At 50.9% G+C, this 13,506-nt stretch overlaps 2 protein-coding genes across 2 annotated transcripts in view; one reads left to right on the top strand and one right to left on the bottom strand.

Moving 5' to 3' along the window:
- Positions 1 to 1,548: 1,548 nt before the first annotated feature.
- Positions 1,549 to 2,391, bottom strand: LOC123461557 (proline-rich protein 2-like). The gene has a single exon (XM_045152269.1). It carries the CDS (start codon positions 2,389 to 2,391, stop codon positions 1,549 to 1,551), a length of 843 nt encoding a protein of 280 aa, XP_045008204.1.
- The window catches only part of A4galt (alpha 1,4-galactosyltransferase (P blood group)), a 43,174-nt gene continuing 31,538 nt past the window's right edge, over positions 1,871 to 13,506 (top strand). The window contains exon 1 of the mRNA XM_045152612.1: positions 1,871 to 1,914. The gene's annotated coding sequence lies outside the window, so the exon portion shown is untranslated. The remainder of the gene's footprint in view (positions 1,915 to 13,506) is intronic.

Here is a 13,506-nt window from a genome sequence, read left to right as displayed (position 1 = left end):
GGTGGCACACACCTTTAAACCCAGCACTCAGGAGGCAGAGGTAAGAGGGTCGCTGTGGGTTGGAGACCATCCTGGGACTACTGAGTAAGTTCCAGGTCAGCCTGGTCTAGATTGAAGCCCTACCTCAGAAAAGGAAAGAAAGAAAATGGGAGACGTAGCCAAGCTCAGGCCCATCATCCCAACCTTTGGGAGCCTGAGGCAGGAGGATTGGCGCAAGTTCAAGGCAAATACCAGGACAAACTGTGGGTTAGACTGAGACCCTGGCCAAACCTGGGTGGAGTAAGTACATGTGTGCCCCCAGCAATGGCCCAGGAAGAGGGGAGGGTGGGCAGAATTGCCACAGGGGCGTCAGCTTAAAGCCCTGCGTGTTTGGAAAGGGTCTCCCTGTCCTGGAGCTGCGTCAGCAGGTGGGGTGGGAGCTGGTCGGAATTTTGTACTAATTCCTTCATGTAAGGCATATTTATTGGGCACCTGCCTGTGTGCCAGCGCTGGGATGGAGTGTTTCCATTTCCTCAGCGGTCTGGGCAGCACAGGGCTGTGTCCTGAGAGGGAGGGAGGGAGGCAGGGAGGGAGGGAGGGGGGGACAGCCCTCTAGGCTGGCAGGAGAGCGGCCGGGAGGGAGAGGAGGGTGAGATTCAGCTAAACAAGGCCTTGCTTCAGGCTCAGCCTGTGACTGGGTCACTGCATGGGTGTGGGGATGGAATCAGCTCTAGGTGGTGGCATCAGGCAAACCCGGGTCAGATACAGTGCTGGGCCCTTCCCGACTGCAGAACAGCCGAGTTACTTAACCCCTTCCAAACTGGGTTTTCTCGTGTGTAAAGTGTAAAGTGAGTAAAGCCAGGCATGGTGGCTCACGCCTTTGAGCCCAGCACTGTGGTAGGCAGAGGTAGGAGGATCACTGTGAGTTCGAGGCCACCCTGGGACTACAAATTGAACCCCAGGTCAGCCTGGGCTACAGTGAGACCTTCCCGGGAAAAACAAACAAACAACCCCCCCCAAAAAAAAAATTGTGGCGGGGGTGGCGTTGTTAGGCGGGGTGGCTCACACCTGTAATCCCAGCATTTAGGAAGATGGCCAGAAAAATGGAAGGTTCGCCTGGGCTAAATGGGCTAAAAGAGAGAGACCCTATCTCATTTTTTGTGGTGTCGCCAATGATAAGTGGCTCTTGCTGGGATAAATACCCCTATTCTCATGCACGCAATCCTAATTTTTAATTTTACTTTTATTTTTCCAGTTTTTTGAGGTAGGGTCTCACTCTAGCCCAGGCCAACCTGGAATTCACTGTGTAGTCTCAGGGTGGCCTCGAATTCACTACGATCCTCCTACCTGGGCCTCCTGAGTGCTGGGATTAAAGGCGTGCGCCACCATGCTCGGCTAGCAATCCTAATTTAACTCCGTGGGGCTCACAGCACCCCCTCCCCCCCCAAAAAAAATTATAAGAGGGACCAGATGGGAAGAAGGGACTAGGTGAGGGGAACAGGAGAAGGTAGTATGAGGGGAGGTATACTTTATAGGGATAAATCTGTCAATTAAAAGAGAGCCGGGTGTTCACTCGCGAGGCAGAGGTAGGAGGATGCCCGTGAGTTCGAGGCCGTAGTGAGACCCCTCCTCGAAAAACCAGAGAGGGAGGGAGGAAGCCTGTGCCGGGGGTGGGCTGGAACCCGTGCTGCAGGGGAAGAGTCGGCGAAGACGCCCCACACCTGTTGGCCACAGGCTCGCCGAGGATGACTCAGGTCCCCCCGGGGCAGCAGGGAGGACAAGCGGCCCCGGGCGGGGACGGGTGGGGTGGGCACCGGGGGGGGGGGGGGGGGGGGGCTGGCACCGCCCAGGGCCCGAGGGCGGTGCTCCCTCCCGCCGGGTCCGGGCCGCCGCCGCCCGGCCGCTGTCCGCCGCTGGCCTGCCCGGGAGCCGGAGGTACGCGGGGCGGCGCCGAGGGGGCGGCGGGCGGGGGTCCGGGGGCGCGCGGGGCGGGGCGGGGCGGCGGGCTGCAGGCACCGGGGGCTCGGTCCCCGTCCCCGCCGGGCCACCTGTTCCCGAGGCGACCTCCGTGCGCCCGGGGCGCGCGCCTGCCCCTCGCCGCCGTCCCCTCCACTGCGCTGCGGGTGTCCGCGGAGCCGGGATCGGCCACGGGAGCCCGGGCAGCCCGAGCGGGGTCAGGCTCCCCCCACCAGCCCCGAGGGGCTGAGTTCGAAACCCGACTCCCCCGCGCTGCCACCTGGGGCGCCGAGGACCGTGCGGCGGGGCGCGGCCGGCGGTAGGAGGGAGGACGGCGGGGCCGGGCTCGGCGCTGGGCTCGGTGGGCACCGGGCCCGGGAAGGGACCTCCAGGCGGGGGAGGCCCGGGAGAGAGCGGGGGGGGAGGCGGGCAGGAGAAGCCGAGGGCGTTCTCCATCCTTCGGGTCTGAGATGCGCACCCTCCCTCTCTTGGGCTTGGAAGAGGCTCCCAGACTCCATCCCGGCCCATCCCAGCGTCACTCGGGCAAGACCCTGTGCCTCAGTTTCCTCGTAAACCGCACATGCCCTTTCTCACTTCCTGGGCAAACTCCGCCGAGCCTCTGGCTCTGAGAATTAACAGTTGCCTGCCCCTGGACCTCCGCTCTCCAGTCCACACCCGTCGGGCGGCTGCCCGGTCCCCAGCACTGGTTGTTGGACCCCAGCAACACCTGCTGGGACCTTCCTTCTCTCCTCCCAGAGCGGGGAAGCCAGTGTAGCAGGACCACCCCAAGCCCCCAAACCTCAACCCAGCTGCACCCTGGGCTTTCCCCAGCAAGGAGAGGCCTCAAATCGAAGACCAAAATACGAAAGAAGGGTTGGAGATATGGCTTAGAGGTTAAGGGGCTTATCTGCAAAGCCTAAGGACCTAGGTTCGATTCCCCAGTACCCACATAAACCGGCTGCACAAGGTGGCACATGCGTCCGGAGTTCTTTTGCAGTGGCTGGGGGCCCTGGCGCGCCCATTCTCTCTATATATCTGCCTCTTTCTTTCTCTCTTTAAAAATAAAATAATAAAGTGTTTTCATTTCCCTTAAAAAATACGAAGGAGGGCTGGGAAAATGGCTTAGTTAAGGTGTTTGCCTGGGAAGCCTAAGGACCCCGGTTCGATTTCCCCAGGACCCACATAAGCCAGATGCACAAGGGGCGCATGCATCTGGAGTACAGTGTCTGGAAGCCCTGGCATGCGCATTCTCTCTCTCTGCCTCTTCCTCCCTGCCCCCCCCTCAAGTAAATTTTTAAAAAAATACGAAGGAAAGGGAAGAGTTGGGGTGGATATGGCCTGTTTTCTCCAGAACAGTTTTCCAGTGTCTCAGGCGCCGGTCCCTAGCAGCAGAGCTCCTAATTTGAGGGCCGGCCAGTGTGCCTTAGTTCCCAGAGCAAGCTCTCACCACTACCTAGGGTTAGTCCTTGCGTGTGCAAATGCGTGTGAAGGGGCGAGTCCCAGGGTTCACAGAATCTCACGAGGTGATGTGTTGAAACGCCACGAGACTCTGTGACTTACCACATCAGCCCCACCCGGCAACTTGCAAATCTGGCCGTGGGGGTTCCTGCCAGACCCCCAAGGACCACCCCCCTCCGCGCAGCAGTTCACAGGTCTCCAAGGTGGCAGCAGGCAGGTGGGCGGCTGTGGCAGCCAGCCCGCCCGTGCCCTCTCAGGCCCCTCGCTAGGCTTGTGCACCCCCTCCTGACCATCTCTTCCTCTTCCCCGCCAGTTTGGCAGCTCCTGGGGAGACATGTCATATCAGTGCACCTATTTTTGAATGCTACTAGGGTGAATAAACCGTGTGTGTGTGTGTGTGTGTGTGTGTGTGTGTGTGTGTGTGTGTGTGTGTAACATTTGCAGCTCTTGGAATTAGCTGTCCACCTTTTTTTTTTTTTTTTTTTTACCTTATTATGGGACCGAGCGTGCGCCTTTTAATCCCAGCACTCAGGAGGCAGAGGTAGGAGGATCACCCTGAATTCGAGGTCACCCTGAGACTACATAATGAATCCAGGTCAGCCTGTGCTAAGTGAAACCCTACCTTGAAACCCCCCCCCCAAATACCCAAAACTTATTATGAAACTTAAATATTGTTTTTCACTTGCTTTTAAAAAAATATTTGAATCTCTTGGCCATATAGTTGTTTTTAATTAGCATAAATTCATGATTTATCTTTGAGGCAGTTTCACTTTAGCCCAGGCTGATCTGAAACTCTTTAACAGGCTGTCCTTGAACACAAGTAATCCCCCTTCCTCATTTTCTCTGTCATTAGGGCTGGAGAGATGGTTTAGTGTTTAAGGCACTTGCCTGTGAAGCCTAAGGACCCAGGTTCGATTCCTCAGGACCCAGACTTTTTTTTTCTTCATTTTTTAAATTATTTATTTGAGAGACACAGAGAGAGAGAAATAGAATGGGCATGCCAAGACCTTCAGCTGCTGCAAGCTCCAGACACATGTGTCCCCTTGTGTGCATGTGTGACATTGTGTGCTTGTGTCACTGTGTCTGGCTTATGTGGGACCTGGAGATTCAAACATGAGTTCTTAGGCTTTGCAGGCAAGTGCCTTAATTAACCACTAAGCCATATCTGCAGCCCCCAGCTCCTATTTCTTTTCTTCTTCCTCTTCTTCTTTTTGCTTGTTTTTTGAGGTAGGGTCTCACTAGCCCAGTCTAACCTGGAATTCACTATGTAGTCTCAGGATGGCCTCGAACTCACAGTGATCCTCCTACTTCTGCCTCCTGAGTGCTGGGATTAAAGACGTGCACCACCACACCTGGCTCCCCAGCTCCTATTTCTGAGGGATGCTGAAGTTACCCTACCTGAGGTCCCCTGGATGAAAGCCTATAAAATGTGCATCTGTGTTCTCTAGACCCCAGGAGCTACAGAGACCTTATACACAGCAGAGAAGAAGTGATTTTGGTCATTGGCGTATAGGGCAGAAATTCTCAGAGTGAAGTTCTTTATAGAGACTATTAGATTAAGAGAAGGCAAAGGGAGAAATTATGAAGAACTCTTGCCCATTAGAAGGTATAATGGGGTGAAGTCAACCCAGAGACCCAAATTGGTGTCATTAATTGGCCCTGTATGGGGACTGAGCTAACCAGCTCCCATGCCAAGTTTTGGGGGCTGAGCTTAACCAAGCACAATTCTAGGTTCAAGTTTAATCCTTCTAGGAATTTTAAATCTAAGAAAGGGGAACCCCTTTTGGGGGAGGGACTTGGATTGTTTATGGCAGAAGAGATCTGGGAAGCTACTTTAGGCATCTGTACCCTTCTCTGACCCTTGGAGTGGAGTGTTGACCTCAGTAGCATTTATGGGGCACATCTGGCTTTATGTGGGTCCTGGGGAGTTGAACCCAGCCCAGCAGGCTTTGCAGAAAAGCACCTTTAGGCGCTGAGCCGTCTCCTCAGCCCCAGACGTACTGTGGTGGTCTGCTGTTTGTTGCTAATAGTACCACAGCCTGCTGGTTCTTGGAGGTTTGTTCTGGCTCACAGTTCTGTTTGTAGGCTGGGGACCTACATCTGGTGACTTGTTTGGTTTGATATATATTGTTTATTTGTAAGCAGAGGGGGTGGGAATGGATGTGCAAATGAACTCTACTTTATGCACCCAGTTTATGTTATGTTTTAAGTTAATTGGGGACTCAAACCCCAACTGTCAGGCTTTGTAAGCAAGAGCTTTTAACACTGAGCCATCTTTCCAGCCTGGTTTGTTCATTTTGAGAAAGGGACTCTGGTATACCAGGCTAACCTTGAACTCCAGATCCTCCTACCTCCACTTCCCAATTGCTGGAATCAGGAATATATCTTCAAGTCAGGCAAAGTTTTTTGTTTGTTCATTTTGAGGTAGGGTCTTACTCTAGCCCTGGTTGACCTGGAATTCACTATGTAGTCCCACGTTGGCCTCAAACTCACATTGATCCTCCTACCTCTACCTCCTGAGTGCTGTGATTCAAGGTGTGCACCTCAATATTTTTTGGGGAGGTTCATTTGTTTTTTCAAGGTAGGCTCTCACTCTAGCTCAGGCTAACCTGGAATTCACTCTGGAGTCTCAGGGTGGCCTTGAATGATCATCCTATCTCTGCTGGGATTAAAGGCATGCAGCACCATGCCTGGCTTGTTTTCTTTCTTCCTTCTTCCTTCCCTCCCTCCCTTCCTCCCTCTGTCCTTCCCTCACTCCTTTCTTCCTTTCTCTCTCTCTTTCTTTCTTTCTTTTTTTAAAATATATTTGGCTCTTCTAGATACTGTGACATTCGGGGCTGAGGAAATGGCTAAAGTGCATCCCCATAAATATCAAAGGCTGAATTTGGATCCCTAGAACCCATGTAAAAGCTGGGTGTGGTATGAGCACCTGTAATCCCAGCATTAGGAGGGAGAGGGTAGGGACAGATGATCCCGGGGGCTTTCTAGCTAGCTAGCCTAGCCAAATTGGTGAGCTCTGGGGAGAGTGATTGAGGAAGGCACCTGACAAACTCTGGCTTACGCATGGCACACTCACTATACACACATACATATATATACACACACATACACATGCATGCACCCCATACAGACATATACATGTAAAAATATAAATAATAAGATACTGTTGCATTTAACATATGCACAAACTTATATATTGCTGAGTTTTTCTTAATCTGATGATTTATACTTTTTGTTTATTTTTATTTATTTATTTGAGAGTGACAGACAAAGAGAGAAAGAGTCAGAGAGAGAGAGAAACAGAGAGACAATGGGCGTGCCAGGGCCTCCAACCACTGCAAACAAACTCCAGATGCGTGCACCCCCTTGTGCATCTGGCTCACGTGGGTCCTGAGGACTCGAGCCTCAAACTGGGATCCTTAGGTTTCACAGGCAAGCACTTAGCAGCTAAGCCATCTCTCCAGTCTGATTTATACTTTTAATCAACATTGAGGGGCTGGACCCCAGTTCAAGACTCGATTCCCCAGGACCCACGTTAGCCTGGGGCACCCAATCTCTCTCTCCCTATCTGCCTTTTTCTCTGTCTGTCACTCTCAAATAAATAAATAAATATAAACAAAAAAAACTTTGGGAAATACACAGCTATTGAGATATTGACGCCTTGATTATTTATATTTCTTTTAGGGCTGGAGAGATGGCTTAGCAGTTAAGGCAACTTGCCTGTGAAGCCTAAGGACCCAGGTTTGATTCTCCAGGTCCCATGTAAGCCAGATGCACATGGTGGCGCATGCAACTGGAGTTTGCAGTGGCTAGATACCCTGATGCACCCATCTTTTTTTCCCTCTCTTTGTCTCTCTCTAATAAACAAAAATAAAAATAGCCAGGCGTGGTGGCACACACTTTTAATCCCAACACTTGGGAGGCAGAGGTAGAAGGATTTTCATGAGTTCAAGGCCACCTTGTGCCTACATAGGTCAGCCTGGGCTAGAGCAAGATCGTACTCTGAACAACCAAAATAAAATAAAATAAAATAAAATAATTAAGCCGGTCGTGGTGGTGCACACCTTTAATCCCAGCACTCGGGAGGCAGAGGTAGGAAGATCACCATGAGTTTGAGACCACCCTGAGACTACATAGTGAATTCCAGGTCAGCCTGAGCTAGAGTGAGACCCTACCTTGCAAAACCAAAAAAAAAAAAAAAAAAAAAATTAAATAAATGCTTTGGACTCTTTATACTTTTCTTCTGAATTCCTGAATTCCTAGTCAATACTCATTGAGCATTTTTGTTGTTACTGTTTTTTCCAGTTTGGGTCTCTAGCCCAGGCTGACCTCAAACTCACAGAGATCCGCATACCTGTCTCCCGGGTGCTGGATTAAAGGTGTGTGCAACCGCCTGTGGCTTATTGCTGGATTTTTTCCTGGAGTTAGTCAATGCATGTGAATTTCTAGAATGTCTGTACCTAGAGCCAGCTGGCTCTGCCGAGGGACTGAGCCGTGTGTATTTCTCCTTATTCCCTAGAAATAAAACCACTGAGCTGGGTGTGGTGGCGCACGCCTTTAGTCCCAGCACTTGGGAGGCAGAAGTAGGAGGATCACCAAGAGTTCCACCTGGACTAGAGTAAAAACACACAAACAAAACAACAACAACAACGTCAAAAAAAGAAAAAAAAAAAACATTGGGTAAAATAGCATAAGCAGCTTGGATCCTTCTCAATGAGTGAGGGGTTTGCCCCTTGCCTAGTCACTGTGGCAAAGTGCTTTCCCATAGATTTTACATATATATATATGTATATATATGAACATATATATATGTATATACATATGTATGTATATACATACATACATATATGTTTTCTTGAGATAGACCCTCGCTCTCTAGCCCAGGCTGACCTGAAATTCTAACTATGTAGTCTCAGGGTAGCCTTGAACTCACAGCAATTCAAATACCTGTGTCTCCCTAGTGCTGGGATTAAAGGTGTACGCCACTACACCTGGCTTCATGTATCCTTTTTTTTTTTTTTTTTTTGGTTTTGGTTTTTTTGAGGTAGGGTCTCACTCTAGCCCAGGATGACCTAGAATTCACTGTGTATCCTCAGGGTGGCCTTGAATCACCTGACCACTGAGCCATCTCTCCAGCCCTCATTTGTCTTTTATTTTTGCTGCTGGTGGTTGTGCACAGACATGTGGGTTTTTTTTTGGGGGGGGGGCACAGGTTTAATTATTTATTTATTTATTTGAGAGCGACAGACACAGAGAGAAAGACAGATAGAGGGAGAGAGAATGGGCATGCCAGGGCTTCCAGCCTCTGCAAATTAACTCCAGACGCATGGGCCCCCTTGTGCATCTGGCTAACGTGGGACCTGGGGAACCGAGCCTCGAACCGGGGTCCTTAGGCTTCACAGGCAAGCGCTTAACCGCTAAGCCATCTCTCCAGCCCCACAGGTTTAATTTTTATTTTACTTGTCCTGTGTATGTTTTTAGGAGACTTGGCTGCATTTATTAACTGACGTGAAACAGCCAGAAATGGACTCAGCTGAGACCTGGAAGGAGAGCAGGTCACTAGACTGAGGTCCTAGGGGACCCAGAGGTGGCTGAAATTCAGCTGCTCCCAAAGGACCTGAGGAGAGGAAACTGGAGGATGGGATTGGGAGGGTCATTTTTGAACGGGTTTTGAGCTCCTCAGAGGACCATGAGAAAGCTCGGTGGGAGAAGGTTTCTGTACCCACAGATTAGTGGTCTCCAGTTCCCTTGGTGCCAGATGCCAAGCCTAATCTGCCCTGTTTACCAGCCTCATCCCCTCGAGTCCTCTTTCATGGGAGATAGCAGGTGCTAACACCTCCTTCCCCTTGGCACACCTGGGGGAGGGGCCGCACCCTGTGAACTGCCATGGTGAGCTGCTATGTGTGGCCCATGTGGATCCATTGACCCTGTCATTTTTCTCTGAATGGAGGCCAGTGAATCCTGGAACTTCTCCCTGCAGAGCGGCCACCGGACTCGGGGAGTGCCTTCCCTTCCACCCCGGGATCTAGATCCCGTCCTTGTGCCTGCAGCCCTCCCCTGGGTCCACGCGCTTCCCTACCATAAGATGACTCCCTAGCATCAGAGACTTTGTGATCGTCCCTGCTGGGATGAGCTGGGGGGGGACAAGCAGGTGGGAGTGAGGCAGAGAATCAGTGGGAGGGCAGAACCATCGTGGCACACTGGTCATGGTGATTCACATCGGTAATTCCGGCATACTCGGAGGCTGAGACGGGAGGATCTCTGGGAGCTGGAGGCCAGCTTTGGCTGCGTAGTGATTCCAGGTCAGCCTGGGGCTGTAGTGTGAGACTGTTTGAGAGAGCAATGGAGAAAGGGGGAAAGGAGGAGGAGGAGGAAGTCACTGTCCAGGATGCTGGCACAGGGTCCAACAGGCCCCCAACTGTGAGCATCAACCGTATTCATTTGTTCCTTCCCAAAGGCCCCTGGGGCAATCCTATCGATGCTGCTGTAGTCTCCTTCTCTTGGCAGAAAGCACCCAACCAAGCAGGCTGTGGGAGGAAAGGGGTTATTTTGGCTTACAGCTTACATGGAAGCTCCATAATGGCAGGGAAAAATGATGGCATGAGCAGAGGGTGGACATCACCCCCTGGCCAACATAAGGTGGACCACAGCAACTGGAGAGTGTGCCAAACACTGGCAAGGGGGAAACTGGCTATAATACCCATAAGCCCACCCCTAACAATACACTGCCTCCAGGTGGCTCCAATTCCCAAATCTCCATCAGCTGGCGACCTAGCATTCCAAACCCATAAGTTTATAGGGAACATCTGAATCAAACCACCACAGATGCCAAATGTGGTTTCCCTTCAACTGTTTGTTTAACCTTTTATGTATGTGGAGGTGTTTCAGTGTGGGCACACGTGTGCCACAGCACCTGTCTGGAGGTCAGAGGACAACCTTGGGTATATTTTGATTTTTCACCTTGTTTGAGATGGGAGAGGTGACGTCCAGCCTCTGCTCATGCCATGCTTTCCCCTCAAGATTATAAGCCACAATAAAACCTTTCCTCCCATCAGCTGCTTTTGTTCAGGTGCTCTGTCCCAGCAATACAACGGTCACTTCAACAAGCGTCTTTGGCCAGGCGTGGAGGCACGTACCTTTAATTCCCAGCACTCGGGAGGCAGAGGTAGGAGGATCGTCATGAGTTCAAGGCCACCCTGAGACTATAGAGTGAATTCCAGGTCAGCCTGAGCTAGAGTGAGACCCTACCTCAGAAAACCAAAAACAGGGCTGGAGAGATGGCTTAGCAGTTAGCGTTTGCCTATGAAGCCTAAGGACCCTGGTTTGAGGCTCGATGCCCCAGGACCCACGTAAGCCAGATGCACAAGGGGGCGCACGTGTCTGGAGTTTGTTTGCAGTGGCTGGACGCCCTGGCGCACCCATTCTCTCTCTCTGCCTCCTTCTCTGTCTCGTTCTCAAATAAATAAATAAAAATTAAAAAATACATAAAAAGAAAATGAATACTATTACCATTAAGCCATACAGCCCCATGCCTGACAGTGAACTTTTGATAAATGTTAACTCTTCATGGGAAAAGGCTTCTCACCTCACTTCACAGCTGTGCAAGGAGGGCACAGCAACAAGATGGCATTTGCCACTCATGCTGGGCGTGGTGGTGCACGCCTTCGATTCCAGCACTCAGGAAGGAGGATCGCTGTGAGTTCCAGGCCAGCCTGGGACTACAGAGTGAGTGCCAGGTCAAGCCTGGGCTAGAGTGAAACCTTACCTAAAAAAAAAAAAAAATTCAGACAAAAAAGTATTTGCCATTCATCAGAGAAGCGTAGGTGCGTCGCCCGTCCCTGCTCTGAGGCTGAGAGTTTGGGGAGGCTGGTGTGGGCCCGTGGTGCTGGCGGAGGGGGGGGGGGGTGTGGGGGAGCTGGCGGGTAATTGAAAGTCAGCTTTCAACAGGTAGGTAAAAGCCTTCAATTACATTGCCTTTGACCGAAGGGCTCATTTCTAGGATCCAGTTCCAAGGGGGTAATTAAAAGATGTGCACAGGTAAGTGCTAAGGTACAAGAGCCGAAGATGAAAGCCGCGTTTCCAGCGGCCAAGCACTTCCCCTGGAGGGCTGCATGGGCCGGGACATGAAAGCTTTCACACAGGCCGCCTGTCATATCTATGGAAAATGGGTCCAGAATCCAAGAACGCTTTGTGTCCTTTATAGGAAACAGTGGGATATTTTCATACAAACAATATAATCCTCCTAAATGCCCCCCTTTTTAAAAAACTTTTATTGACACCCTCCATATATACACAATATGCCATGATCCCCTCCCACCACCCTTTTTGTCCCCTCTCCGCTGAACCCCTTCTTGCCAACTAGCCCCTGCTCTATTTTCTTTTCTTTTTTTTTTTGTTTTGTTTTTATTTTTATTTATTTATTTGAGAGTGATAGACAGAGAGAGAGAGGGAATGAGTGCGCCAGGGCCTCCAGCCACTGTAAACGAACTCCAGACGCATGCACCCCCTTGTGCATCTGGCTAACGTGGGTCCTGGAGAACTGAGCCTCGAACCGGGGTCCTTAGGCTTCACAGCCAAGCGCTTAACCATTAAGCCATCTCTCCAGCCCGCCTGCTCTATTTTGACGTCCTCAGCCCCCCCTCCCAGTCTGCATCGGCCACTTTGTGGGTATGAATGTTACTGCCATTTTGTGTCCGTGAAAACAGCATTGTACACATTTCTCCCCTTCCTTTGATTCTTTTTGTTTTTGTTTTTCGAGGTAGGGTCTCACTCGACCTGGAATTCACTATGGAGTGTCAGGGTGGCCTCAAACTCACAGCAATCCTCCTACCTCTACCTCCCGAGTGCTGGGATTAAAGGTGTGCACCACCACACCCAGTTGGTTCTCCCTCTCTCTCTCTCCATATACATATATAGATATTTATGTGTGAGAGAGAGAGACAGAGAGAAAGAGAATGAATGGCCATGCCAGGGCCTCTCGCCACTGTGAACAGAGTCCAGATGCATGCGCCACCATGTGCATCTGGCTTACATGGGTACTGGGGAATTGAACTTGGGTCCTTAGGCTTCGCAGGAAAATACCTTAACCACTAAGTCATCTCTCTAGCCCCTTCCTTTGGTTCTTCAACTCTTTCTACTACCTCTTCCACAATGGTCCCTGGGCCTTAGAGAATGTGATGGAGATGTCTCAGTGCTGAACACTCCATTGTATTGTCTCTTCTCACATTTTGATGAGTTTGGAGTCTCCCCAGTGGTCTCTGCCATCTGAAAGGAGAAGCTACATTGAGTTGTGAAAATGGTCCCTTCCCATAGATTTGTCCGCCCCCACCCCCAACACAGGTAGGGTCTCGCTCTAGCCCAGGCTGACCTGGAACTTACTCTGTCGTCCCAGGCTGGCCTCAAACTCATGATTCTTCTACCTCTGCCTCCTGAGTGCTGGGATTAAAGGCATGTGCCATTCCACCAAGATGTTTTTTAAGTTTTAATATTTTATTTATTTATTTGCTTGAAAGAGAAAAGCAGAGAGGGACACAGGAAGAATGGGCATGCCAGGGCCTCTTGCCACTGCAAACAAACTCCAGATGCATGTGCCATCTTGTATATCTGGCTTATGTAGGCACTGGGGAATCAAATCTGGGTCCTTAGGCTTTGCAGTCAAGTGCCTTAACCACTAAGAAATCTCTCCAGCCTGTTTTTTTTTCTTCTTCTTCTTTGTTTTTGGTTTTGGTTTTTCTAGGTAGGGTCTCACTCTGCCACTGATTTCTGAACCTTAGGCACCAGGTCACCCCTTATGATGCTGTTTGCATGAGATACCATGATGTTTATTTTGCTTGTTAAGACCCAGTGATTCGGTCTGTCTCCTCGCTGCTGTGTGCACTCTTAGGCCTGGGAGCTGAGCCTGGCACAAAGCAGGTACCTAGGTGTTTATAAAGGAGAGAGAGGGGTGCTGAGGGGTTCCTGACAGTTCCAAGACAAATTTTTACATCAAGCTGAGCAGCAGGGAGCCTGTCCAATGATGGTTGCCTCTGACCTCTGTCTGTGCCCTCGGCCTTGCACGGGCAAGTTTGGGTTTTTGAGGTGGGGTCACGCTCTAGCCCAGGCTGACCTGGAATT

Source organism: Jaculus jaculus, chromosome 6 (assembly GCF_020740685.1).
Source record: "Jaculus jaculus isolate mJacJac1 chromosome 6, mJacJac1.mat.Y.cur, whole genome shotgun sequence".
Classification (NCBI taxonomy): domain Eukaryota; kingdom Metazoa; phylum Chordata; class Mammalia; order Rodentia; family Dipodidae; genus Jaculus; species Jaculus jaculus.
The sequence above is the reverse complement of the archived record's forward strand: the minus strand, read 5'-3'. Positions and strand labels throughout refer to the sequence as shown.

What these genes read in the sequence shown, in the direction of transcription:
- LOC123461557 (XM_045152269.1), bottom strand. Translation starts at nt 2,391, where the DNA reads ATGGAGAACGCCCTCGGCTTCTCCTGCCCGCCTCCCCCCCCGCTCTCT.